The 27,500-nt window shown below is 47.0% G+C and overlaps 1 protein-coding gene across 1 annotated transcript in view; it reads left to right on the top strand.

The window, feature by feature from the left end:
* LOC309684163 (maltase-glucoamylase-like) overlaps positions 1 to 27,500 on the top strand; it is a gene marked incomplete at both ends in the record, with an annotated part of 98,381 nt that overhangs the window by 25,224 nt on the left and 45,657 nt on the right. The window contains 4 exons of the mRNA XM_082500114.1: positions 19,323 to 19,442; positions 21,617 to 21,730; positions 23,393 to 23,477; positions 26,840 to 26,957. Coding sequence (XP_082356240.1) covers positions 19,323 to 19,442; positions 21,617 to 21,730; positions 23,393 to 23,477; positions 26,840 to 26,957 — 437 coding nt within the window. The remainder of the gene's footprint in view (positions 1 to 19,322; positions 19,443 to 21,616; positions 21,731 to 23,392; positions 23,478 to 26,839; positions 26,958 to 27,500) is intronic.

Genomic DNA, 27,500 nt, shown 5'->3' with positions numbered 1-27,500 from the left:
GAAGCCATAACGGGCGGGGAGAAGCCATAACGGGCGGGGAGAAGCCATAACTGGTGGAGGGAAGCCATAATCGGTGGAGGGAACCCATAATTGGTGGAGAGAACCCATAATTGGTGGAGAGAACCCATAACTGGTGGAGGGAAGCCATAACTGGTGGGGAGAAGCCATAATTGGTGGAGGGAAGCCATAACTGGCGGGGAGAAGCCATAACTGGCGGGGAGAAGCCATAACTGGTGGAGGGAAGCCATAATCGGTGGAGGGAACCCATAATTGGTGGAGAGAACCCATAATTGGTGGAGAGAACCCATAACTGGTGGGGAGAAGCCATAACTGGTGGGGAGAAGCCATAATTGGCGGAGGGAAGCCATAACTGGTGGGGAGAAGCCATAACTGGTGGGGAGAAGCCATAATTGGCGGAGGGAAGCCATAACTGGTGGGGAGAAGCCATAACTGGTGGGGAGAAGCCATAACTGGTGGGGAGAAGCCATAACTGGTGGAGGGAAGGCATAACTGGTGGGGAGAAGCCATAACTGGTGGGGAGAAGCCATAACTGGTGGGGAGAAGCCATAACTGGTGGGGAGAAGCCATAACGGGTGGGGAGAAGCCATAACTGGTGGAGGGAAGCCATAATTAATGGAGGGAACCCATAATTGGTGGAGGGAAGCCATAATTGGAGAGAACCCATAACTGGTAGAGGGAACCCATAATTGGTGGAGAGAACCCATAATTGGTGGAGGGAACCAATAATTAATGGAGGGAAGCCATAACTGGTGGAGGGAAGCCATAACTGGTGGAGGGAAGCCATAACTGGTGGGGAGAAGCCATAACTGGTGGAGGGAAGCCATAACTGGTGGGGAGAAGCCATAACTGGTGGAGGGAAGCCATAACTGGTGGAGGGAAGCCATAACTGGTGGGGAGAAGCCATAATTGGTGGGGAGAACCCATAACTGGTAGAGGGAACCCATAATTGGTGGGGAGAAGCCATAACTGGTGGAGGGAAGCCATAACGGGTGGGGAGAAGCCATAACTGGTGGGGAGAAGCCATAACTGGTAGGGAGAAGCCATAATTAATGGAGGGAACCCATAATTGGTGGAGAGAACCCATAACTGGTGGAGGGAACCCATAACTGGTAGAGGGAACCCATAATTGGTGGAGGGAACCAATAATTAATGGAGGGAAGCCATAATTGGTGGAGGGAAGCCATAACTGGTGGGGAGAAGCCATAACTGGTGGGGAGAAGCCATAACTGGTGGAGGGAAGCCATAACTGGTGGGGAGAAGCCATAATTGGTGGAGGGAACCCATAATTGTTGGGGAGAACCCATAACTGGTAGAGGGAACCCATAATTGGTGGGGAGAAGCCATAACTGGTGGAGGGAAGCCATAACTGGTGGAGGGAAGCCATAACTGGTGGAGGGAAGCCATAACTGGTGGGGAGAAGCCATAATTGGTGGGGAGAACCCATAACTGGTAGAGGGAACCCATAACGGGTGGAGGGAAGCCATAACTGGTGGGGAGAAGCCATAACGGGTGGGGAGAAGCCATAACGGGTGGGGAGAAGCCATAACTGGTAGGGAGAAGCCATAATTAATGGAGAGAACCCATAATTGGTGGAGGGAACCCATAACTGGTGGAGGGAACCCATAATTGGTGGAGGGAACCAATAATTAATGGAGGGAACCCATAATTGGTGGGGAGAAGCCATAACTGGTGGAGGGAAGCCATAACTGGTGGAGGGAAGCCATAACTGGTGGGGAGAAGCCATAATTAATGGAGGGAACCCACAACTGGTGGGGAGAAGCCACAACTGGTGGGGAGAAGCCACAACTGGTGGGGAGAAGCCACAACTGGTGGGGAGAAGCCATAACTGGTGGAGGGAAGCCATAACTGGTGGGGAGAAGCCATAACTGGTGGAGGGAAGCCATAACTGGTGGGGAGAAGCCATAACTGGTGGGGAGAAGCCATAACGGGTGGGGAGAAGCCATAACGGGTGGGGAGAAGCCATAACGGGTGGGGAGAAGCCATAACGGGTGGGGAGAAGCCATAACTGGTGGAGGGAAGCCATAACTGGTGGGGAGAAGCCATAATTAATGGAGGGAACCCATAATTGGTGGAGGGAAGCCATAATTGGAGAGAACCCATAACTGGTAGAGGGAACCCATAATTGGTGGAGAGAACCCATAATTGGTGGAGGGAACCAATAATTAATGGAGGGAAGCCATAACTGGTGGAGGGAAGCCATAACTGGTGGAGGGAAGCCATAACTGGTGGAGGGAAGCCATAACTGGTGGGGAGAAGCCATAACTGGTGGAGGGAAGCCATAACTGGTGGGGAGAAGCCATAATTCTTGGGGAGAACCCATAACTGGTAGAGGGAACCCATAATTGGTGGGGAGAAGCCATAACTGGTGGAGGGAAGCCATAACGGGTGGGGAGAAGCCATAACGGGTGGGGAGAAGCCATAACGGGTGGGGAGAAGCCATAACTGGTAGGGAGAAGCCATAATTGGTGGAGAGAACCCATAATTGGTGGAGGGAACCCATAACTGGTGGAGGGAACCCATAACTGGTGGAGGGAACCCATAATTGGTGGAGGGAACCAATAATTAATGGAGGGAACCCATAATTGGTGGGGAGAAGCCATAACTGGTGGAGGGAAGCCATAACTGGTGGAGGGAAGCCATAACTGGTGGAGGGAAGCCATAACTGGTGGAGGGAAGCCATAACTGGTGGGGAGAAGCCATAATTAATGGAGGGAACCCACAACTGGTGGGGAGAAGCCACAACTGGTGGGGAGAAGCCACAACTGGTGGGGAGAAGCCATAACTGGTGGAGGGAAGCCATAACTGGTGGGGAGAAGCCATAACTGGTGGAGGGAAGCCATAACGGGTGGGGAGAAGCCATAACGGGTGGGGAGAAGCCATAACGGGTGGGGAGAAGCCATAACTGGTGGAGGGAAGCCATAACTGGTGGGGAGAAGCCATAATTAATGGAGGGAACCCATAATTGGTGGAGGGAAGCCATAATTGGAGAGAACCCATAACTGGTAGAGGGAACCCATAATTGGTGGAGAGAACCCATAATTGGTGGAGGGAACCAATAATTAATGGAGGGAAGCCATAACTGGTGGAGGGAAGCCATAACTGGTGGAGGGAAGCCATAACTGGTGGGGAGAAGCCATAACTGGTGGAGGGAAGCCATAACTGGTGGGGAGAAGCCATAATTGTTGGGGAGAACCCATAACTGGTAGAGGGAACCCATAATTGGTGGGGAGAAGCCATAACTGGTGGAGGGAAGCCATAACGGGTGGGGAGAAGCCATAACGGGTGGGGAGAAGCCATAACTGGTAGGGAGAAGCCATAATTAATGGAGGGAACCCATAATTGGTGGAGAGAACCCATAATTGGTGGAGAGAACCCATAATTGGTGGAGGGAACCCATAACTGGTGGAGGGAACCCATAACTGGTGGAGGGAACCCATAATTGGTGGAGGGAACCCATAATTAATGGAGGGAACCCATAATTGGTGGGGAGAAGCCATAACTGGTGGAGGGAAGCCATAACTGGTGGAGGGAAGCCATAACTGGTGGAGGGAAGCCATAACTGGTGGGGAGAAGCCATAATTAATGGAGGGAACCCACAACTGGTGGGGAGAAGCCACAACTGGTGGGGAGAAGCCATAACTGGTGGAGGGAAGCCATAACTGGTGGGGAGAAGCCATAACTGGTGGAGGGAAGCCATAACTGGTGGGGAGAAGCCATAACTGGTGGGGAGAAGCCATAACGGGTGGGGAGAAGCCATAACGGGTGGGGAGAAGCCATAACGGGTGGGGAGAAGCCATAACTGGTGGAGGGAAGCCATAACTGGTGGGGAGAAGCCATAATTAATGGAGGGAACCCATAATTGGTGGAGGGAAGCCATAATTGGAGAGAACCCATAACTGGTAGAGGGAACCCATAATTGGTGGAGAGAACCCATAATTGGTGGAGGGAACCAATAATTAATGGAGGGAAGCCATAACTGGTGGAGGGAAGCCATAACTGGTGGAGGGAAGCCATAACTGGTGGAGGGAAGCCATAACTGGTGGGGAGAAGCCATAACTGGTGGAGGGAAGCCATAACTGGTGGGGAGAAGCCATAATTGGTGGGGAGAACCCATAACTGGTAGAGGGAACCCATAATTGGTGGGGAGAAGCCATAATTGGTGGAGGGAAGCCATAACGGGTGGGGAGAAGCCATAACGGGTGGGGAGAAGCCATAACTGGTAGGGAGAAGCCATAATTAATGGAGGGAACCCATAATTGGTGGAGAGAACCCATAATTGGTGGAGGGAACCCATAACTGGTAGAGGGAACCCATAATTGGTGGAGGGAACCAATAATTAATGGAGGGAAGCCATAATTGGTGGAGGGAAGCCATAACTGGTGGGGAGAAGCCATAACTGGTGGGGAGAAGCCATAACTGGTGGAGGGAAGCCATAACTGGTGGGGAGAAGCCATAATTGGTGGAGGGAACCCATAATTGTTGGGGAGAACCCATAACTGGTAGAGGGAACCCATAATTGGTGGGGAGAAGCCATAACTGGTGGAGGGAAGCCATAACTGGTGGAGGGAAGCCATAACTGGTGGAGGGAAGCCATAACTGGTGGGGAGAAGCCATAATTGGTGGGGAGAACCCATAACTGGTAGAGGGAACCCATAACGGGTGGAGGGAAGCCATAACTGGTGGGGAGAAGCCATAACGGGTGGGGAGAAGCCATAACGGGTGGGGAGAAGCCATAACTGGTAGGGAGAAGCCATAATTAATGGAGAGAACCCATAATTGGTGGAGGGAACCCATAACTGGTGGAGGGAACCCATAATTGGTGGAGGGAACCAATAATTAATGGAGGGAACCCATAATTGGTGGGGAGAAGCCATAACTGGTGGAGGGAAGCCATAACTGGTGGAGGGAAGCCACAACTGGTGGGGAGAAGCCACAACTGGTGGGGAGAAGCCACAACTGGTGGGGAGAAGCCATAACTGGTGGAGGGAAGCCATAACTGGTGGGGAGAAGCCATAACTGGTGGAGGGAAGCCATAACTGGTGGGGAGAAGCCATAACTGGTGGGGAGAAGCCATAACGGGTGGGGAGAAGCCATAACGGGTGGGGAGAAGCCATAACGGGTGGGGAGAAGCCATAACGGGTGGGGAGAAGCCATAACTGGTGGAGGGAAGCCATAACTGGTGGGGAGAAGCCATAATTAATGGAGGGAACCCATAATTGGTGGAGGGAAGCCATAATTGGAGAGAACCCATAACTGGTAGAGGGAACCCATAATTGGTGGAGAGAACCCATAATTGGTGGAGGGAACCAATAATTAATGGAGGGAAGCCATAACTGGTGGAGGGAAGCCATAACTGGTGGAGGGAAGCCATAACTGGTGGAGGGAAGCCATAACTGGTGGGGAGAAGCCATAACTGGTGGAGGGAAGCCATAACTGGTGGGGAGAAGCCATAATTCTTGGGGAGAACCCATAACTGGTAGAGGGAACCCATAATTGGTGGGGAGAAGCCATAACTGGTGGAGGGAAGCCATAACGGGTGGGGAGAAGCCATAACGGGTGGGGAGAAGCCATAACGGGTGGGGAGAAGCCATAACTGGTAGGGAGAAGCCATAATTGGTGGAGAGAACCCATAATTGGTGGAGGGAACCCATAACTGGTGGAGGGAACCCATAACTGGTGGAGGGAACCCATAATTGGTGGAGGGAACCAATAATTAATGGAGGGAACCCATAATTGGTGGGGAGAAGCCATAACTGGTGGAGGGAAGCCATAACTGGTGGAGGGAAGCCATAACTGGTGGAGGGAAGCCATAACTGGTGGAGGGAAGCCATAACTGGTGGGGAGAAGCCATAATTAATGGAGGGAACCCACAACTGGTGGGGAGAAGCCACAACTGGTGGGGAGAAGCCACAACTGGTGGGGAGAAGCCATAACTGGTGGAGGGAAGCCATAACTGGTGGGGAGAAGCCATAACTGGTGGAGGGAAGCCATAACGGGTGGGGAGAAGCCATAACGGGTGGGGAGAAGCCATAACGGGTGGGGAGAAGCCATAACTGGTGGAGGGAAGCCATAACTGGTGGGGAGAAGCCATAATTAATGGAGGGAACCCATAATTGGTGGAGGGAAGCCATAATTGGAGAGAACCCATAACTGGTAGAGGGAACCCATAATTGGTGGAGAGAACCCATAATTGGTGGAGGGAACCAATAATTAATGGAGGGAAGCCATAACTGGTGGAGGGAAGCCATAACTGGTGGAGGGAAGCCATAACTGGTGGGGAGAAGCCATAACTGGTGGAGGGAAGCCATAACTGGTGGGGAGAAGCCATAATTGTTGGGGAGAACCCATAACTGGTAGAGGGAACCCATAATTGGTGGGGAGAAGCCATAACTGGTGGAGGGAAGCCATAACGGGTGGGGAGAAGCCATAACGGGTGGGGAGAAGCCATAACTGGTAGGGAGAAGCCATAATTAATGGAGGGAACCCATAATTGGTGGAGAGAACCCATAATTGGTGGAGAGAACCCATAATTGGTGGAGGGAACCCATAACTGGTGGAGGGAACCCATAACTGGTGGAGGGAACCCATAATTGGTGGAGGGAACCCATAATTAATGGAGGGAACCCATAATTGGTGGGGAGAAGCCATAACTGGTGGAGGGAAGCCATAACTGGTGGAGGGAAGCCATAACTGGTGGAGGGAAGCCATAACTGGTGGAGGGAAGCCATAACTGGTGGGGAGAAGCCATAATTAATGGAGGGAACCCACAACTGGTGGGGAGAAGCCACAACTGGTGGGGAGAAGCCATAACTGGTGGAGGGAAGCCATAACTGGTGGGGAGAAGCCATAACTGGTGGAGGGAAGCCATAACTGGTGGGGAGAAGCCATAACTGGTGGGGAGAAGCCATAACGGGTGGGGAGAAGCCATAACGGGTGGGGAGAAGCCATAACGGGTGGGGAGAAGCCATAACTGGTGGAGGGAAGCCATAACTGGTGGGGAGAAGCCATAATTAATGGAGGGAACCCATAATTGGTGGAGGGAAGCCATAATTGGAGAGAACCCATAACTGGTAGAGGGAACCCATAATTGGTGGAGAGAACCCATAATTGGTGGAGGGAACCAATAATTAATGGAGGGAAGCCATAACTGGTGGAGGGAAGCCATAACTGGTGGAGGGAAGCCATAACTGGTGGAGGGAAGCCATAACTGGTGGGGAGAAGCCATAACTGGTGGAGGGAAGCCATAACTGGTGGGGAGAAGCCATAATTGGTGGGGAGAACCCATAACTGGTAGAGGGAACCCATAATTGGTGGGGAGAAGCCATAATTGGTGGAGGGAAGCCATAACGGGTGGGGAGAAGCCATAACGGGTGGGGAGAAGCCATAACTGGTAGGGAGAAGCCATAATTAATGGAGGGAACCCATAATTGGTGGAGAGAACCCATAATTGGTGGAGGGAACCCATAATTGGTGGAGGGAACCCATAACTGGTGGAGGGAACCCATAATTGGTGGAGGGAACCAATAATTAATGGAGGGAAGCCATAATTGGTGGAGGGAAGCCATAACTGGTGGGGAGAAGCCATAACTGGTGGGGAGAAGCCATAACTGGTGGGGAGAAGCCATAACTGGTGGAGGGAAGCCATAACTGGTGGGGAGAAGCCATAATTGGTGGAGGGAACCCATAATTGTTGGGGAGAAGCCATAACTGGTGGGGAGAAGCCATAACTGGTGGGGAGAAGCCATAACTGGCGGAGGGAAGCCATAACTGGTGGGGAGAAGCCATAATTGGTGGGGAGAACCCATAACTGGTAGAGGGAAGCCATAACGGGTGGAGGGAAGCCATAACGGGTGGAGGGAAGCCATAACGGGTGGAGGGAAGCCATAACTGGTGGAGGGAAGCCATAACTGGTGGGGAGAAGCCATAACTGGTGGGGAGAAGCCATAACTGGTGGGGAGAAGCCATAATTAATGGAGAGAACCCATAATTGGTGGAGGGAACCCATAACTGGTGGAGGGAACCCTTAACTGGTAGAGGGAACCCATAATTGGTGGAGGGAACCAATAATTAATGGAGGGAACCCATAATTGGTGGGGAGAAGCCATAACTGGTGGAGGGAAGCCATAACTGGTGGAGGGAAGCCATAACTGGTGGAGGGAAGCCATAACTGGTGGAGGGAAGCCATAACTGGTGGGGAGAAGCCATAACTGGTGGGGAGAAGCCATAATTAATGGAGGGAACCCACAACTGGTGGGGAGAAGCCACAACTGGTGGGGAGAAGCCACAACTGGTGGGGAGAAGCCACAACTGGTGGACGGAAGCCATAACTGGTGGGGAGAAGCCATAACTGGTAGAGGGAACCCATAACTGGTGGGGAGAAGCCATAACTGGTGGGGAGAAGCCATAACTGGTGGGGAGAAGCCATAACTGGTGGGGAGAAGCCATAACTGGCGGAGGGAAGCCATAACTGGCGGAGGGAAGCCATAACTGGTGGGGAGAAGCCATAACTGGCGGGAAGGAGCCATAACTGGCGGGAAGGAGCCATAACTGGCGGAGAGAAGCCATAACTGGCGGAGGGAAGCCATAATTGGTGGAGGGAAGCCATAACTGGCGGGGAGAAGCCATAACTGGCGGAGGGAAGCCATAACTGGTGGGGAGAAGCCATAACTGGCGGAGGGAAGCCATAACTGGTAGGGAGAAGCCAGAACTGGTGGAGGGAAGCCATAACTGGTGGAGGGAAGCCATAACTGGTGGGGAGAAGCCATAACGGGTGGGGAGAAGCCATAATGGGTGGGGAGAAGCCATAATCGGTGGAGGGAAACTATAATTGGTGGAGGGAAGCCATAACTGGTAGGGAGAAGCCATAACTGGTGGAGAGAAGCCATAACTGGTGGAGGGAAGCCATAACTGGTGGGGAGAAGCCATAACTGGTGGAGGGAAGCCATAACTGGTGGAGGGAAGCCATAACTGGTGGAGGGAAGCCATAACTGGTGGGGAGAAGCCATAACTGGTGGAGGGAAGCCATAACTGGTGGGGAGAAGCCATAACTGGTGAGGAGAAGCCATAACTGGTGGAGGGAAGCCATAATTGGTGAAGAGAAGCCATAATTAATGGAGGGAACCCATAACTGGTGGAGGGAACCCATAACTGGTGGAGGGAACCCATAACTGGTGGAGGGAACCCATAACTGGTGGAGGGAACCCATAATTGGTGGAGGGAACCAATAATTAATGGAGGGAACCCATAATTGGTGGAGGGAAGCCATAACTGGTGGGGAGAAGCCATAATTAATGGAGGGAACCCATAGCTGGTGGGGAGAAGCCATAACTGGTGGGGAGAAGCCATAACTGGTGGGGAGAAGCCATAACTGGTGGACGGAAGCCATAACTGGTGGGGAGAAGCCATAACTGGTAGAGGGAACCCATAATTGGTGGAGGGAACCCATAACTGGTGGGGAGAAGCCATAATTAATGGAGGGAACCCATAATTGGTGGAGAGAAGCCATAACTGGTGGAGGGAACCCATAACTGGTGGAGGGAACCCATAACTGGTAGAGGGAACCCATAATTGGTGGAGGGAACCAATAATTAATGGAGGGAAGCCATAATTGGTGGAGGGAAGCCATAACTGGTGGGGAGAAGCCATAACTGGTGGGGAGAAGCCATAACTGGTGGGGAGAAGCCATAACTGGTGGAGGGAAGCCATAACTGGTGGGGAGAAGCCATAATTGGTGGAGGGAACCCATAATTGTTGGGGAGAACCCATAACTGGTAGAGGGAACCCATAATTGGTGGGGAGAAGCCATAACTGGTGGAGGGAAGCCATAACTGGTGGAGGGAAGCCATAACTGGTGGAGGGAAGCCATAACTGGTGGGGAGAAGCCATAATTGGTGGGGAGAACCCATAACTGGTAGAGGGAACCCATAACGGGTGGAGGGAAGCCATAACTGGTGGGGAGAAGCCATAACGGGTGGGGAGAAGCCATAACGGGTGGGGAGAAGCCATAACTGGTAGGGAGAAGCCATAATTAATGGAGAGAACCCATAATTGGTGGAGGGAACCCATAACTGGTGGAGGGAACCCATAACTGGTGGAGGGAACCCATAATTGGTGGAGGGAACCAATAATTAATGGAGGGAACCCATAATTGGTGGGGAGAAGCCATAACTGGTGGAGGGAAGCCATAACTGGTGGAGGGAAGCCATAACTGGTGGAGGGAAGCCATAACTGGTGGGGAGAAGCCATAATTAATGGAGGGAACCCACAACTGGTGGGGAGAAGCCACAACTGGTGGGGAGAAGCCACAACTGGTGGGGAGAAGCCATAACTGGTGGAGGGAAGCCATAACTGGTGGGGAGAAGCCATAACTGGTGGAGGGAAGCCATAACTGGTGGGGAGAAGCCATAACTGGTGGGGAGAAGCCATAACGGGTGGGGAGAAGCCATAACGGGTGGGGAGAAGCCATAACGGGTGGGGAGAAGCCATAACGGGTGGGGAGAAGCCATAACTGGTGGAGGGAAGCCATAACTGGTGGGGAGAAGCCATAATTAATGGAGGGAACCCATAATTGGTGGAGGGAAGCCATAATTGGAGAGAACCCATAACTGGTAGAGGGAACCCATAATTGGTGGAGAGAACCCATAATTGGTGGAGGGAACCAATAATTAATGGAGGGAAGCCATAACTGGTGGAGGGAAGCCATAACTGGTGGAGGGAAGCCATAACTGGTGGGGAGAAGCCATAACTGGTGGAGGGAAGCCATAACTGGTGGGGAGAAGCCATAATTGTTGGGGAGAACCCATAACTGGTAGAGGGAACCCATAATTGGTGGGGAGAAGCCATAACTGGTGGAGGGAAGCCATAACGGGTGGGGAGAAGCCATAACGGGTGGGGAGAAGCCATAACTGGTAGGGAGAAGCCATAATTAATGGAGGGAACCCATAATTGGTGGAGAGAACCCATAATTGGTGGAGGGAACCCATAACTGGTGGAGGGAACCCATAACTGGTGGAGGGAACCCATAATTGGTGGAGGGAACCAATAATTAATGGAGGGAACCCATAATTGGTGGGGAGAAGCCATAACTGGTGGAGGGAAGCCATAACTGGTGGAGGGAAGCCATAACTGGTGGAGGGAAGCCATAACTGGTGGAGGGAAGCCATAACTGGTGGGGAGAAGCCATAATTAATGGAGGGAACCCACAACTGGTGGGGAGAAGCCACAACTGGTGGGGAGAAGCCATAACTGGTGGAGGGAAGCCATAACTGGTGGGGAGAAGCCATAACTGGTGGAGGGAAGCCATAACGGGTGGGGAGAAGCCATAACGGGTGGGGAGAAGCCATAACGGGTGGGGAGAAGCCATAACGGGTGGGGAGAAGCCATAACTGGTGGAGGGAAGCCATAACTGGTGGGGAGAAGCCATAATTAATGGAGGGAACCCATAATTGGTGGAGGGAAGCCATAATTGGAGAGAACCCATAACTGGTAGAGGGAACCCATAATTGGTGGAGAGAACCCATAATTGGTGGAGGGAACCCATAATTAATGGAGGGAAGCCATAACTGGTGGAGGGAAGCCATAACTGGTGGAGGGAAGCCATAACTGGTGGAGGGAAGCCATAACTGGTGGGGAGAAGCCATAACTGGTGGAGGGAAGCCATAACTGGTGGGGAGAAGCCATAATTGTTGGGGAGAACCCATAACTGGTAGAGGGAACCCATAATTGGTGGGGAGAAGCCATAACTGGTGGAGGGAAGCCATAACGGGTGGGGAGAAGCCATAACGGGTGGGGAGAAGCCATAACGGGTGGGGAGAAGCCATAACTGGTAGGGAGAAGCCATAATTAATGGAGGGAACCCATAATTGGTGGAGAGAACCCATAATTGGTGGAGAGAACCCATAAGTGGTGGAGCGAACCCATAACTGGTGGAGGGAACCCATAACTGGTGGAGGGAACCCATAACTGGTGGAGGGAACCCATAACTGGTGGAGGGAACCCATAATTAATGGAGGGAACCCATAATTGGTGGGGAGAAGCCATAACTGGTGGAGGGAAGCCATAACTGGTGGAGGGAAGCCATAACTGGTGGGGAGAAGCCATAATTAATGGAGGGAACCCACAACTGGTGGGGAGAAGCCACAACTGGTGGGGAGAAGCCATAACTGGTGGAGGGAAGCCATAACTGGTGGGGAGAAGCCATAACTGGTGGAGGGAAGCCATAACTGGTGGGGAGAAGCCATAACTGGTGGGGAGAAGCCATAACGGGTGGGGAGAAGCCATAACGGGTGGGGAGAAGCCATAACTGGTGGAGGGAAGCCATAACTGGTGGGGAGAAGCCATAATTAATGGAGGGAACCCATAATTGGTGGAGGGAAGCCATAATTGGAGAGAACCCATAACTGGTAGAGGGAACCCATAATTGGTGGAGAGAACCCATAATTGGTGGAGGGAACCAATAATTAATGGAGGGAAGCCATAACTGGTGGAGGGAAGCCATAACTGGTGGAGGGAAGCCATAACTGGTGGAGGGACGCCATAACTGGTGGGGAGAAGCCATAACTGGTGGAGGGAAGCCATAACTGGTGGGGAGAAGCCATAATTGGTGGGGAGAACCCATAACTGGTAGAGGGAACCCATAATTGGTGGGGAGAAGCCATAACTGGTGGAGGGAAGCCATAACTGGTGGAGGGAAGCCATAACGGGTGGGGAGAAGCCATAACGGGTGGGGAGAAGCCATAACTGGTAGGGAGAAGCCATAATTAATGGAGGGAACCCATAATTGGTGGAGAGAACCCATAATTGGTGGAGGGAACCCATAATTGGTGGAGGGAACCCATAACTGATGGAGGGAACCCATAATTGGTGGAGGGAACCAATAATTAATGGAGGGAAGCCATAATTGGTGGAGGGAAGCCATAACTGGTGGGGAGAAGCCATAACTGGTGGGGAGAAGCCATAACTGGTGGGGAGAAGCCATAACTGGTGGAGGGAAGCCATAACTGGTGGGGAGAAGCCATAATTGGTGGAGGGAACCCATAATTGTTGGGGAGAACCCATAACTGGTGGGGAGAAGCCATAACTGGTGGGGAGAAGCCATAACTGGCGGAGGGAAGCCATAACTGGTGGGGAGAAGCCATAATTGGTGGGGAGAACCCATAACTGGTAGAGGGAAGCCATAACGGGTGGAGGGAAGCCATAACGGGTGGAGGGAAGCCATAACTGGTGGAGGGAAGCCATAACTGGTGGGGAGAAGCCATAACTGGTGGGGAGAAGCCATAACTGGTAGGGAGAAGCCATAATTAATGGAGAGAACCCATAATTGGTGGAGGGAACCCATAACTGGTGGAGGGAACCCTTAACTGGTAGAGGGAACCCATAATTGGTGGAGGGAACCAATAATTAATGGAGGGAACCCATAATTGGTGGGGAGAAGCCATAACTGGTGGAGGGAAGCCATAACTGGTGGAGGGAAGCCATAATTGGTGGAGGGAAGCCATAACTGGTGGAGGGAAGCCATAACTGGTGGAGGGAAGCCATAACTGGTGGAGGGAAGCCATAACTGGTGGAGGGAAGCCATAACTGGTGGAGGGAAGCCATAACTGGTGGGGAGAAGCCATAATTAATGGAGGGAACCCACAACTGGTGGGGAGAAGCCACAACTGGTGGGGAGAAGCCACAACTGGTGGGGAGAAGCCACAACTGGTGGACGGAAGCCATAACTGGTGGGGAGAAGCCATAACTGGTAGAGGGAACCCATAACTGGTGGGGAGAAGCCATAACTGGTGGGGAGAAGCCATAACTGCCGGAGGGAAGCCATAACTGGCGGAGGGAAGCCATAACTGGTGGGGAGAAGCCATAACTGGCGGGAAGGAGCCATAACTGGCGGGAAGGAGCCATAACTGGCGGAGAGAAGCCATAACTGGCGGAGGGAAGCCATAATTGGTGGAGGGAAGCCATAACTGGCGGGGAGAAGCCATAACTGGCGGAGGGAAGCCATAACTGGTGGGGAGAAGCCATAACTGGCGGAGGGAAGCCATAACTGGCGGAGGGAAGCCATAACTGGTAGGGAGAAGCCAGAACTGGTGGAGGGAAGCCATAACTGGTGGAGGGAAGCCATAACTGGTGGGGAGAAGCCATAACGGGTGGGGAGAAGCCATAATGGGTGGGGAGAAGCCATAATCGGTGGAGGGAAATTATAATTGGTGGAGGGAAGCCATAACTGGTAGGGAGAAGCCATAACTGGTGGAGAGAAGCCATAACTGGTGGAGGGAAGCCATAACTGGTGGGGAGAAGCCATAACTGGTGGAGGGAAGCCATAACTGGTGGAGGGAAGCCATAACTGGTGGAGGGAAGCCATAACTGGTGGGGAGAAGCCATAACTGGTGGAGGGAAGCCATAACTGGTGGGGAGAAGCCATAACTGGTGAGGAGAAGCTATAACTGGTGGAGGGAAGCCATAATTGGTGAAGAGAAGCCATAATTAATGGAGGGAACCCATAATTGGTGGAGAGAACCCATAACTGGTGGAGGGAACCCATAACTGGTGGAGAGAACCCATAACTGGTGGAGGGAACCCATAACTGGTGGAGGGAACCCATAACTGGTGGAGGGAACCCATAACTGGTGGAGGGAACCCATAATTGGTGGAGGGAACCAATAATTAATGGAGGGAACCCATAATTGGTGGAGGGAAGCCATAACTGGTGGGGAGAAGCCATAATTAATGGAGGGAACCCATAGCTGGTGGGGAGAAGCCATAACTGGTGGGGAGAAGCCATAACTGGTGGGGAGAAGCCATAACTGGTGGACGGAAGCCATAACTGGTGGGGAGAAGCCATAACTGGTAGAGGGAACCCATAATTGGTGGAGGGAACCCATAACTGGTGGGGAGAAGCCATAATTAATGGAGAGAAGCCATAACTGGTGGAGGGAACCCATAACTGGTGGAGGGAACCCATAACTGGTAGAGGGAACCCATAATTGGTGGAGGGAACCAATAATTAATGGAGGGAAGCCATAATTGGTGGAGGGAAGCCATAACTGGTGGGGAGAAGCCATAACTGGTGGGGAGAAGCCATAACTGGTGGGGAGAAGCCATAACTGGTGGAGGGAAGCCATAACTGGTGGGGAGAAGTCATAATTGGTGGAGGGAACCCATAATTGTTGGGGAGAACCCATAACTGGTAGAGGGAACCCATAATTGGTGGGGAGAAGCCATAACTGGTGGAGGGAAGCCATAACTGGTGGAGGGAAGCCATAACTGGTGGAGGGAAGCCATAACTGGTGGGGAGAAGCCATAATTGGTGGGGAGAACCCATAACTGGTGGAGGGAAGCCATAACTGGTGGGGAGAAGCCATAACGGGTGGGGAGAAGCCATAACGGGTGGGGAGAAGCCATAACTGGTAGGGAGAAGCCATAATTAATGGAGAGAACCCATAATTGGTGGAGGGAACCCATAACTGGTGGAGGGAACCCATAATTGGTGGAGGGAACCAATAATTAATGGAGGGAACCCATAATTGGTGGGGAGAAGCCATAACTGGTGGAGGGAAGCCATAACTGGTGGAGGGAAGCCATAACTGGTGGAGGGAAGCCATAACTGGTGGGGAGAAGCCATAATTAATGGAGGGAACCCACAACTGGTGGGGAGAAGCCACAACTGGTGGGGAGAAGCCACAACTGGTGGGGAGAAGCCATAACTGGTGGAGGGAAGCCATAACTGGTGGGGAGAAGCCATAACTGGTGGAGGGAAGCCATAACTGGTGGGGAGAAGCCATAACTGGTGGGGAGAAGCCATAACGGGTGGGGAGAAGCCATAACGGGTGGGGAGAAGCCATAACGGGTGGGGAGAAGCCATAACGGGTGGGGAGAAGCCATAACTGGTGGAGGGAAGCCATAACTGGTGGGGAGAAGCCATAATTAATGGAGGGAACCCATAATTGGTGGAGGGAAGCCATAATTGGAGAGAACCCATAACTGGTAGAGGGAACCCATAATTGGTGGAGAGAACCCATAATTGGTGGAGGGAACCAATAATTAATGGAGGGAAGTCATAACTGGTGGAGGGAAGCCATAACTGGTGGAGGGAAGCCATAACTGGTGGGGAGAAGCCATAACTGGTGGAGGGAAGCCATAACTGGTGGGGAGAAGCCATAATTGTTGGGGAGAACCCATAACTGGTAGAGGGAACCCATAATTGGTGGGGAGAAGCCATAACTGGTGGAGGGAAGCCATAACTGGTGGGGAGAAGCCATAACTGGTGGAGGGAAGCCATAACTGGTGGGGAGAAGCCATAACTGGTGGGGAGAAGCCATAACGGGTGGGGAGAAGCCATAACGGGTGGGGAGAAGCCATAACGGGTGGGGAGAAGCCATAACGGGTGGGGAGAAGCCATAACTGGTGGAGGGAAGCCATAACTGGTGGGGAGAAGCCATAATTAATGGAGGGAACCCATAATTGGTGGAGGGAAGCCATAATTGGAGAGAACCCATAACTGGTAGAGGGAACCCATAATTGGTGGAGAGAACCCATAATTGGTGGAGGGAACCAATAATTAATGGAGGGAAGCCATAACTGGTGGAGGGAAGCCATAACTGGTGGAGGGAAGCCATAACTGGTGGAGGGAAGCCATAACTGGTGGGGAGAAGCCATAACTGGTGGAGGGAAGCCATAACTGGTGGGGAGAAGCCATAATTGGTGGGGAGAACCCATAACTGGTAGAGGGAACCCATAATTGGTGGGGAGAAGCCATAACTGGTGGAGGGAAGCCATAACTGGTGGAGGGAAGCCATAACGGGTGGGGAGAAGCCATAACGGGTGGGGAGAAGCCATAACTGGTAGGGAGAAGCCATAATTAATGGAGGGAACCCATAATTGGTGGAGAGAACCCATAATTGGTGGAGGGAACCCATAATTGGTGGAGGGAACCCATAACTGGTGGAGGGAACCCATAATTGGTGGAGGGAACCAATAATTAATGGAGGGAAGCCATAATTGGTGGAGGGAAGCCATAACTGGTGGGGAGAAGCCATAACTGGTGGGGAGAAGCCATAACTGGTGGGGAGAAGCCATAACTGGTGGAGGGAAGCCATAACTGGTGGGGAGAAGCCATAATTGGTGGAGGGAACCCATAATTGTTGGGGAGAACCCATAACTGGTGGGGAGAAGCCATAACTGGTGGGGAGAAGCCATAACTGGCGGAGGGAAGCCATAACTGGTGGGGAGAAGCCATAATTGGTGGGGAGAACCCATAACTGGTAGAGGGAAGCCATAACGGGTGGAGGGAAGCCATAACGGGTGGAGGGAAGCCATAACTGGTGGAGGGAAGCCATAACTGGTGGGGAGAAGCCATAACTGGTGGGGAGAAGCCATAACTGGTAGGGAGAAGCCATAATTAATGGAGAGAACCCATAATTGGTGGAGGGAACCCATAACTGGTGGAGGGAACCCTTAACTGGTAGAGGGAACCCATAATTGGTGGAGGGAACCAATAATTAATGGAGGGAACCCATAATTGGTGGGGAGAAGCCATAACTGGTGGAGGGAAGCCATAACTGGTGGAGGGAAGCCATAATTGGTGGAGGGAAGCCATAACTGGTGGAGGGAAGCCATAACTGGTGGAGGGAAGCCATAACTGGTGGAGGGAAGCCATAACTGGTGGAGGGAAGCCATAACTGGTGGGGAGAAGCCACAACTGGTGGACGGAAGCCATAACTGGTGGGGAGAAGCCATAACTGGTGGGGAGAAGCCACAACTGGTGGACGGAAGCCATAACTGGTGGGGAGAAGCCATAACTGGTAGAGGGAACCCATAACTGGTGGGGAGAAGCCATAACTGGTGGGGAGAAGCCATAACTGGCGGAGGGAAGCCATAACTGGCGGAGGGAAGCCATAACTGGTGGGGAGAAGCCATAACTGGCGGGAAGGAGCCATAACTGGCGGGAAGGAGCCATAACTGGCGGAGAGAAGCCATAACTGGCGGAGGGAAGCCATAATTGGTGGAGGGAAGCCATAACTGGCGGGGAGAAGCCATAACTGGCGGAGGGAAGCCATAACTGGTGGGGAGAAGCCATAACTGGCGGAGGGAAGCCATAACTGGTAGGGAGAAGCCAGAACTGGTGGAGGGAAGCCATAACTGGTGGAGGGAAGCCATAACTGGTGGGGAGAAGCCATAACGGGTGGGGAGAAGCCATAATGGGTGGGGAGAAGCCATAATCGGTGGAGGGAAACTATAATTGGTGGAGGGAAGCCATAACTGGTAGGGAGAAGCCATAACTGGTGGAGAGAAGCCATAACTGGTGGAGGGAAGCCATAACTGGTGGGGAGAAGCCATAACTGGTGGAGGGAAGCCATAACTGGTGGAGGGAAGCCATAACTGGTGGAGGGAAGCCATAACTGGTGGGGAGAAGCCATAACTGGTGGAGGGAAGCCATAACTGGTGGGGAGAAGCCATAACTGGTGAGGAGAAGCCATAACTGGTGGAGGGAAGCCATAATTGGTGAAGAGAAGCCATAATTAATGGAGGGAACCCATAATTGGTGGAGAGAACCCATAACTGGTGGAGGGAACCCATAACTGGTGGAGAGAACCCATAACTGGTGGAGGGAACCCATAACTGGTGGAGGGAACCCATAACTGGTGGAGGGAACCCATAACTGGTGGAGGGAACCCATAATTGGTGGAGGGAACCAATAATTAATGGAGGGAACCCATAATTGGTGGAGGGAAGCCATAACTGGTGGGGAGAAGCCATAATTAATGGAGGGAACCCATAGCTGGTGGGGAGAAGCCATAACTGGTGGGGAGAAGCCATAACTGGTGGGGAGAAGCCATAACTGGTGGACGGAAGCCATAACTGGTGGGGAGAAGCCATAACTGGTAGAGGGAACCCATAATTGGTGGAGGGAACCCATAACTGGTGGGGAGAAGCCATAATTAATGGAGGGAACCCATAATTGGTGGAGAGAAGCCATAACTGGTGGAGGGAACCCATAACTGGTGGAGGGAACCCATAACTGGTAGAGGGAACCCATAATTGGTGGAGGGAACCCATAATTAATGGAGGGAACCCATAATTGGTGGAGGGAAGCCATAACTGGTGGGGAGAAGCCATAACTGGTGGGGAGAAGCCATAACTGGTGGGGAGAAGCCATAACTGGTGGAGGGAAGCCATAACTGGTGGAGGGAAGCCATAACTGGTGGAGGGAAGCCATAACTGGTGGAGGGAACCCATAACTGGTGGGGAGAAGGCATAATTGTGGTGGTGGTGGTGGGATTTTTTAGGATCCGGCCATTAGCACCGGGACGTTGGCCGACGGTTCTCCCTACCCCCCCTACCAGCGGGGCCAAGGCCGGAAGGTGTGGGTCAACGCGTCGGACGGAGCCACGCCCTTAATTGGAGAGGTAACGAAGCCCTTCCGCAGCCCAATCCGAAGGCGGGTGGCACTTTCCGCCGCCTTTCGGAGAGTGAATTTAAGGAGTTTTTTGGTTTTTTTGTTTTTTTTTTAAGATTAATTCGTGTTGAGAATTCACAGGGGTTAATAATCACTCGCATGAAGTTTAGAATAAATGTTAATAATGGTAATTAATATCAGTAAAGATAGTTTATATCAATAAAGGTAGTCAATATTATTAAAGGTAGCTAATATTAATAAATATATTTAATATCAATAATGGTAGTTATTAATAAAGACAGTTCATATCAATAAAGATAGTTAATATTAATAAAGATAGTTAATATCAATAATGGTAGTTATTAATAAAGACAGTTAATATCACTAAGGATAGTTAATATTAATAAAGATAGTCAATATTAATATGGTAGTTTGTATTAATAAAGATAGTTAATATTAATAAAGATAGTCAATATTAATAATGGTAGTTAATATTAATTTATCAATAATGGTAGTTAATATTAATAATGGTAGTTAACATCAATAAAAATAGTTAATATTAATAACGGTAGTTAATATCAATAATGGTAGTTAATATTAATATATCAATAATGGTAGTTAATATTAATTTATCAATAATGGTAGTTAATATTAATAATGGTAGTTAACATCAATAAAAATAGTTAATATTAATAACGGTAGTTAATATCAATAATGGTAGTTCATATTAATAAAGAATGGTAGTCAATATTAATAATGGTAGTCAATATCAATAATGGTAGTTAATATCAATAAAGACAGTTAATATCAATAATGGTAGTTAATATCAATAAAGACAGTTAATATCAATAAAGATAATATTAATAAAGATATTTAATATCAATAATGGTAGTTAATATCAATAAAGAGTTAATTTTAATAATGGTAGTTAATATTAATAAAGATAGTTAATATCAATAATGGTAGTTAATATCAATAACGGTACTTCATATCACTAAAGATAGTTAATATTAATAAAGGTAGTCAATATTAATATGGTAGTTTGTATTAATAAAGATAGTTAATATGAATAAAGATAGTCAATACTAATAAAGATAGTCAATATCAATAATGGTACTTAATATTAATAAAGACAGTCAATATTAATAAAGACAGTCAATATTAATAAAGACAGTCAATCTCAATAATGGTAGTTAATATCAATAATGGTAGTTCATATTAATAAAGATAGTTAATATCAATAACGATAGTTAATATCAATAAAGATAGTCAATATTAATAATGGTAGTTAATACCAATAATGGTAGTTAATATCAATAAAGACAGTTAATATCAATAAAGATAATATTAATAAAGCTAGTTAATATCAATAATGGTAGTTATTAATAAAGACAGTTAATATCACTAAAGATAGTTAATATTAATAAAGATAGTCAATATTAATATGGTAGTTTGTATTAATAAAGATAGTTAATATTAATAAAGATAGTTAATACTAATAAAGATAGTCAATATCAATAATGGTACTTAATAAAAATAGTTAACATCAATAAAGATAGTTAATATCAATAAAGATAGTTAATATCAATAAAGATAGTTAATATTAATAAAGATAGTTAATATCAATAAAGATAGTTAATATCAATGAAGATAGTCAATATCAATAATGGTAGTTAATATCAATAATGGTAGTTAATATCAATAAAGACAGTTAATATCAATAAAGATAATATTAATAAAGCTAGTTAATATCAATAATGGTAGTTAATATTAATAAAGATAGTCAATATTAATAATGGTAGTTAATATCAATAAAGGTGGTTAATATCAATAAAGGTGGTTAATATCAATAAAGGTGGTTAATATAAAGATAGTTAACATCACTAATGCTCGTTACTATTAATAACGATAATTTGCTCTTACACTTTACAACTCCCCCCGCCCCGCCCCGCCCCGCCCCGCCCTTCCCCAAATCGCTATTCCAACTCCGACGCGCCGAACTCCTCAGCCGGTGGGATTTACACCCGAACCGTTTACTCTCCGAGAGGGCGTCAATCCGCAGGAAAAGGGAGGAGCAGAATTTTGGGGCAAAGGCGTAATTTATTGGTAATTAAGAATTTTTTTAAAAATTTTTTAATTTTTTTTTTAAATTTTTTTTTTTTTTTTTTTTTTTTTCCCTGGTAGGTGTGGCCGGGAAGAACCGTCTTTCCCGACTTCACCAATCCCGACTGTACCGACTGGTGGGTGGAGGAATGCCAATTGTTCTACGGCCAAGTGCCCTACGACGGCATCTGGATCGTACGTAATTCCCAAAATTTCCCCTCCCCCCCCCTTCCCTCCCTCCCTCCCTCCCCCTTTCGGCAAAAATTCGGGCGCTTTGAGTTTTGATCGGAAAGAAGATTGCAGCCGGGCGGCTAAGCCGGAATCCGGGTGGGATTTGTGTTATTTTTTTTAAAAATTTTTAAAATTTTAAATTTTTTTTTAAAAAATTTTTAATTTTTTTTTTTTTTTTTTTCCGGGGAGCGCTTGATGCTTTCGGGCGGAATCCGCGTTTTTTTTTCCTGGCGTCGGAAAGATTCGTTTTGCCGTTGCGTTTGTCCCATGTTTCTTTCCGTAGAGGGCGTATTTAACGGGAAAAGGATTTGGGGGTTTAATTCCGTAAAGTCATTTTCTTCAGGTCAAAAAGAAATGACCTTTGGTTGATATCGTGGGATTTTGGGGAAGAGGTTTAATACTTCGTTTCTCCGGTTTGAGTCAAGTCCCACCGCTTAAAATCAGCTTTTTGACATTCGGAAAGAGAGAGAGAGATATATATTTTTTTAAAAATTTATTTTTCTTCGATTATTTTCTAAATTAACGATACCGGATGAGGAATTCAGCAGCGTAGGACTATTATTCCTTCGACGCCCTTTGCGCCCTCCGGTCGGATTCACCGCGTAAGATTTTTTTCCACCCTGGAATTAGCTGAAAGGCCGGGAATTATTGCCGTTAGCGATAAACGTTCCATCCGCCGGTTGAAAAATCCGAATTTGCCCGAATATTTTTGGAAATTTTTTTGAATTTTTTTGATTTTTTTTGAATTTTTTATTTTTTAAATTTTAAAAATTCTTTTGATTTTTTGATTTTTTGAATTTTTTATTTTTTATTTTTATTTTCTTTGATTTTTTTGATTTTTTGAATTTTTTATTTTTTATTTTTATTTTCTTTGATTTTTTAATTTTTTGAATTTTTTGATTTTTTGAATTTTTGAATGTTTGAATTTTTTTATTTTTTTATTTTTTATTTTTTATTTTTTATTTTTTATTTTTTATTTTTTTGATTTTTTGAATTTTTTGAATTTTTTGAATTTTTTGAATTTTTTGAATTTTTTGAATTTTCGATTTTTCCGATTTTTTTTCGATTTTTTTTGAATTTTTTCGATTTTTTCGAATTTTTCGATTTTTTCGAATTTTTCGAATTTTTCGAATTTTTTAATTTTTGATTTTTTTGATTTTTTCGATTTTTTCCGATTTTTTCCGATTTTTTTCGATTTTTTTGAATTTTTCGATTTTTTGAATTTTTTTGAATTTTTTTGAATTTTTTTGAATTTTTTTGAAATTTTTTGAATTTTTTTGAAATTTTTTGGAATTTTTTGAAAATTTTTGAAATTTTTTGAAATTTTTTGATTTTTTGATTTGTTTGAATGTGTTTGAATGTGTTTGAATGTGTTTGAATGTGTTTGAATGTGTTTGAATGTGTTTGAATGTGTTTGAATGTGTTTGAATGTGTTTGAATGTGTTTGAATGTGTTTGAATGTGTTTGAATGTGTTTGAATGTGTTTGAATGTGTTTGAATTCGTTTCAATTCGTTTCAATTCGTTTCAATTCGTTTCAATTCGTTTCAATTCGTTTCAATTCGTTTCAATTCGTTTCAATTCGTTTGAAATTTTTTGATTTTTTTAAATTTTTTTTTTTCCCCCAGGATATGAACGAAGTAGCCAGCTTTGTCCCGGGCTCGATTCACGGCTGTGAACAGAACGACTTAAATTATCCTCCTTTCACGCCCCGTAAGTCCGTCGCCTTTAGTTGCGGAGTGGGGGGGGGAAAAAAAAAAGAAAGGAAAAAAAAAGGATAAAAAAAAGAAAGGAGGAAAAAAAGAAAGGAAAAAAAAAGAAAGGAAAAAAAAAGGATAAAAAAAAGAAAGGAGGAAAAAAAGAAAGGAAAAAAAAAAGAAAGGAAAAAAAAAGGATAAAAAAAAGAAAGGAGGAAAAAAAGAAAGGAAAAAAAGAAAGGAGGAAAAAAAGAAAGGAAAAAAGAAAGGAGGAAAAGAAAGGAAAAAAAAGAAAGGAGGAAAAAAAAGAAAGGAAAAAAGAAAGGAGGAAAAAAAAAGGGAAAAAAAGAAAGGAGGAAAAAAAAGAAAGGAAAAAAAGACAGGAGGAAAAAAAGAAAGGAAAAAAGAAAGGAAAAAAAGACAGGAGGAAAAAAAGAAAGGAAAAAAGAAAGGAAAAAAAGACAGGAGGAAAAAAAGAAAGGAAAAAAGAAAGGAAAAAAAGACAGGAGGAAAAGAAAGGAAAAAAAGAAAGGAGGAAAAAAAGAAAGGAAAAAAGAAAGGAGGAAAAGAAAGGAAAAAAAGACAGGAGAAAAAAAAAGGAAAAAAGAAAAAAAAGGGAAAAAAGAAAGGAGGAAAAAAAGGGAAAAAAGAAAGGAGGAAAAAAAGGGAAAAAAGAAAGGAGAAAAAAAAGGGAAAAAAGAAAGGAGGAAAAAAAAGGGAAAAAAGAAAGGAGGAAAAAAAAGGGAAAAAAGAAAGGAGGAAAAAAAAGGGAAAAAAGAAAGGAGGAAAAAAAGGGAAAAAAGAAAGGAGGAAAAAAAGGGAAAAAAGAAAGGAGAAAAAAAAGGGAAAAAAGAAAGGAGGAAAAAAAAGGGAAAAAAGAAAGGAGGAAAAAAAAGGGAAAAAAGAAAGGAGGAAAAAAAGGGAAAAAAGAAAGGAGAAAAAAAAGGGAAAAAAGAAAGGAGGAAAAAAAAGGGAAAAAGAAAAAAAAGGGAAAAAAGAAAGGAGGAAAAAAAGGGAAAAAAGAAAGGAGGAAAAAAAAAGGGAAAAAGAAAAAAAAGGGAAAAAAGAAAGGAGGAAAAAAGGGAAAAAAGAAAGGAGGAAAAAAAAAGGGAAAAAGAAAAAAAAAGGGAAAAAAGAAAGGAGAAAAAAAAGGGAAAAAAGAAAGGAGAGAAAAAAGAGGGAAAAAGAAAAAAAAAGGGAAAAAAGAAAGGAGAAAAAAAAGGGAAAAAAGAAAGGAGAGAAAAAAGAGGGAAAAAGAAAAAAAAAGGGAAAAAAGAAAGGAGAAAAAAAAGGGAAAAAAGAAAGGAGAGAAAAAAGAGGGAAAAAGGAAAAAAAAGGGAAAAAAGAAAGGAGAAAAAAAGGGAAAAAAGAAAGGAGGAAAAAAAAGGGAAAAAGGAAAAAAAAGGGAAAAAAGAAAGGAGAAAAAAAGGGAAAAAAGAAAGGAGGAAAAAAAAGGGAAAAAGGAAAAAAAAGGGAAAAAAGAAAGGAGGAAAAAAAAGGGAAAAAGGAAAAAAAAGGGAAAAAAGAAAGGAGGAAAAAAAAGGGAAAAAGGAAAAAAAAGGGAAAAAAGAAAGGAGGAAAAAAAAGGGAAAAAGGAAAAAAAAGGGAAAAAAGAAAGGAGGAAAAAAAAGGGAAAAAGGAAAAAAAAGGGAAAAAAGAAAGGAGGAAAAAAAGAGGGAAAAAAAGAAAGGAGAGAAAAAAAGAGGGGAAAAAAGAAAGGAGAGGAAAAAAAGAAAGGAGAGAAAAAGAGGAGAACCCCCAAACAAACTAAAAAAAAACCCCCTCTCCTTTTGGGGGCGTTCCCGTCCCGTGGGCTGGCCGCTCGGCATTCCCGATCGCGGTGGGAATTGGCCGCTCGGCATTCCCTATCGCGGTGGGAATTGGCCGCTCGGCGCCGTACGGTCCTCATCACATCCCCCGACCCTTCGGGGTGTCGGTTTTTTGGGGGGGGGGAGGGGGGGGAGGGGCGTCCTTCCCGCTCCGGCGAACGCCATTTGAAAGCGCTTTTCCGCTTGTTCAATCGGAAAAAAAAAAAACCAAAAAAAAACCCGGAAAGGACCATCGGATTCGACGATCCCACCCCGGGGGGGGGGGGCGGAGCTGCGGTTACGGGCGGTTTTAACGGCCAATGGGGAGAGTGGGAGATGTCATCTGCTGTGGCTTCAAGGAGGTGCTGTCTCCCATCCCATCCTCGGGGGGAAAACTGGAGGAATTATGGGATGGATGAGGTGCCGATGGGGTGGACGGAGAGTCGGCTGCGGGACGGAGCTCGGAGGGTTGTGGTCGGTGGCGCAGAGGTTCGTTGGGGACCTGTGGCCGGTGGGGTCCAACAGTGGCCAACGCTCCGTCCGAATTCGTTTAATATATTCATTAACGACCCGGAGGAGGGGACGGAGCGTATCCTCGGCAAATTGGGGGATGACACCAAACTGGGTGGAGGTGGCCGACAGCCCAGAGGGTCACGTTGCCACCCAGCGTGCCCTGGCCAGGCCGGAGAGTTGGGTAGAGAAGAACCTCCTGAGGTTCTACAAGAGCAACTTGGGGGGGGGGAGGGGGAGGGGGGTCCTGCAGGTGGGGAGGAGGAACGCTGGGCACCAGTATGGGTTAGGGGTGGACCTACTGGGAAGGAGCTCGGAGGAGAAGGATCTGGGGGTCGCGGTAGACGGGAAATTATCCGTGGCCCAACGAGGTGCTTTGGTGGCCAAGAAGGCCAACGGACTCCTGGGCTGCGTAGGGAAGAGTGTGGCCAGTAGGTGGAGGGAGGTCATTCTCCCCCCTCTACTCCGCACTGGTGGGGCCACAACTGGAGTGCTGTGTCCAGTTTGGGGCTCCCCAGTTCAAGAGGGACAGGGGAGGGCTGGAGAAGGTCCAGCGAAGGGCAACAAAGATGATGAAGGCGTTGGAGCGTCTCCATTACGAGTCTCCGGGTTGAAGGCTGAAGGAGACCTTCTTATGGCATATGAGTACCTAAAATTGGGTTGGAGGAGGATGGAACCGGGATTTTTCCAGTGGTTCCCAGTAACAGGACGAGGGGTGACGGGGACAAGTTGGAACATTGGAAATTCCGTTCAAACTTCTTTCCGGTTCGGGTGACGGAGCACCGGCAAAAGCCGCCCAGGGAGGGGGTGGAGACCCCTTCTCCGGCGGTTTTGAAGACCCATCAGGATGAGGCGCTGAGCGCTGCGCTCCGGATAATCCCGTTTTTAGCGGTGGAGTTGGGGCTGGACGATCTCTAGAGGTTTTTTTTCCGAGTCGGAAAATTCCGTGATTTATTTGATCATTTCCGGGTTAAAACGTTACGAGAGATGAGAAGTTTGAAGACATCAAAGGAGGGACTCAAAATCTCTTCCAAAATATTTCCAACCTCTTTTCCGGTAGATATTGTCCATCGGCTCCTCTATTCCGGAACGCTCTGCATGGACGCGGTGCAGCAGTGGGGGAGACAGTACGACGTCCACAGTCTGTACGGATACGCCATGACCCTCTCCACCCAACGGTGAGGGACCCGCCGGGGGGGGGGTTGGGGGAGGGGGGAGGGGGGAGGGGGGGGATAGGGCAGAGCGGAGCCCCTCTGCTTCGGGAAACGGAGGAAGTGCATTATTTCTTTAATGATTTTTTTTTTTTATTCTCTTTTTATTATTTTTATTATTTTTAATTGGTTTTTATTATAGACATTCTGTTTATTAGTTGTTATTGTTTTCATTATTTTTATTAGTTGTTATTGTTTTCATTATTTTAATATTTCTATTATTATTTTTATTATTTTTATTATTTTTGTTTTTATTATTTTTATTATTTTTATTATTTTTATTATTTTTTTATTTTATTATTTTTATTATTTTTATTATTTTCATTATAATTTTTAATTATTTTTTATTATTTTTATTATTTTTATTATAATTTTTAATTATTTTTTATTTTATTATTTTAAATTATTTCTATTATTTTTTATTTTTATTATTTTTAATTTTTTATTATTTTTCATTATTTTAAATTATTTTTTATTATTATTTGTTATTATTTGTTATTATTGTTATTA

Source organism: Vanellus vanellus (assembly GCF_965231255.1).
Source record: "Vanellus vanellus genome assembly, contig: HAP1_SCAFFOLD_248, whole genome shotgun sequence".
Taxonomy (NCBI): domain Eukaryota; kingdom Metazoa; phylum Chordata; class Aves; order Charadriiformes; family Charadriidae; genus Vanellus; species Vanellus vanellus.
Note: the sequence above shows the minus strand (reverse complement) of the source record. Positions and strands in the feature narration are given on the sequence as shown.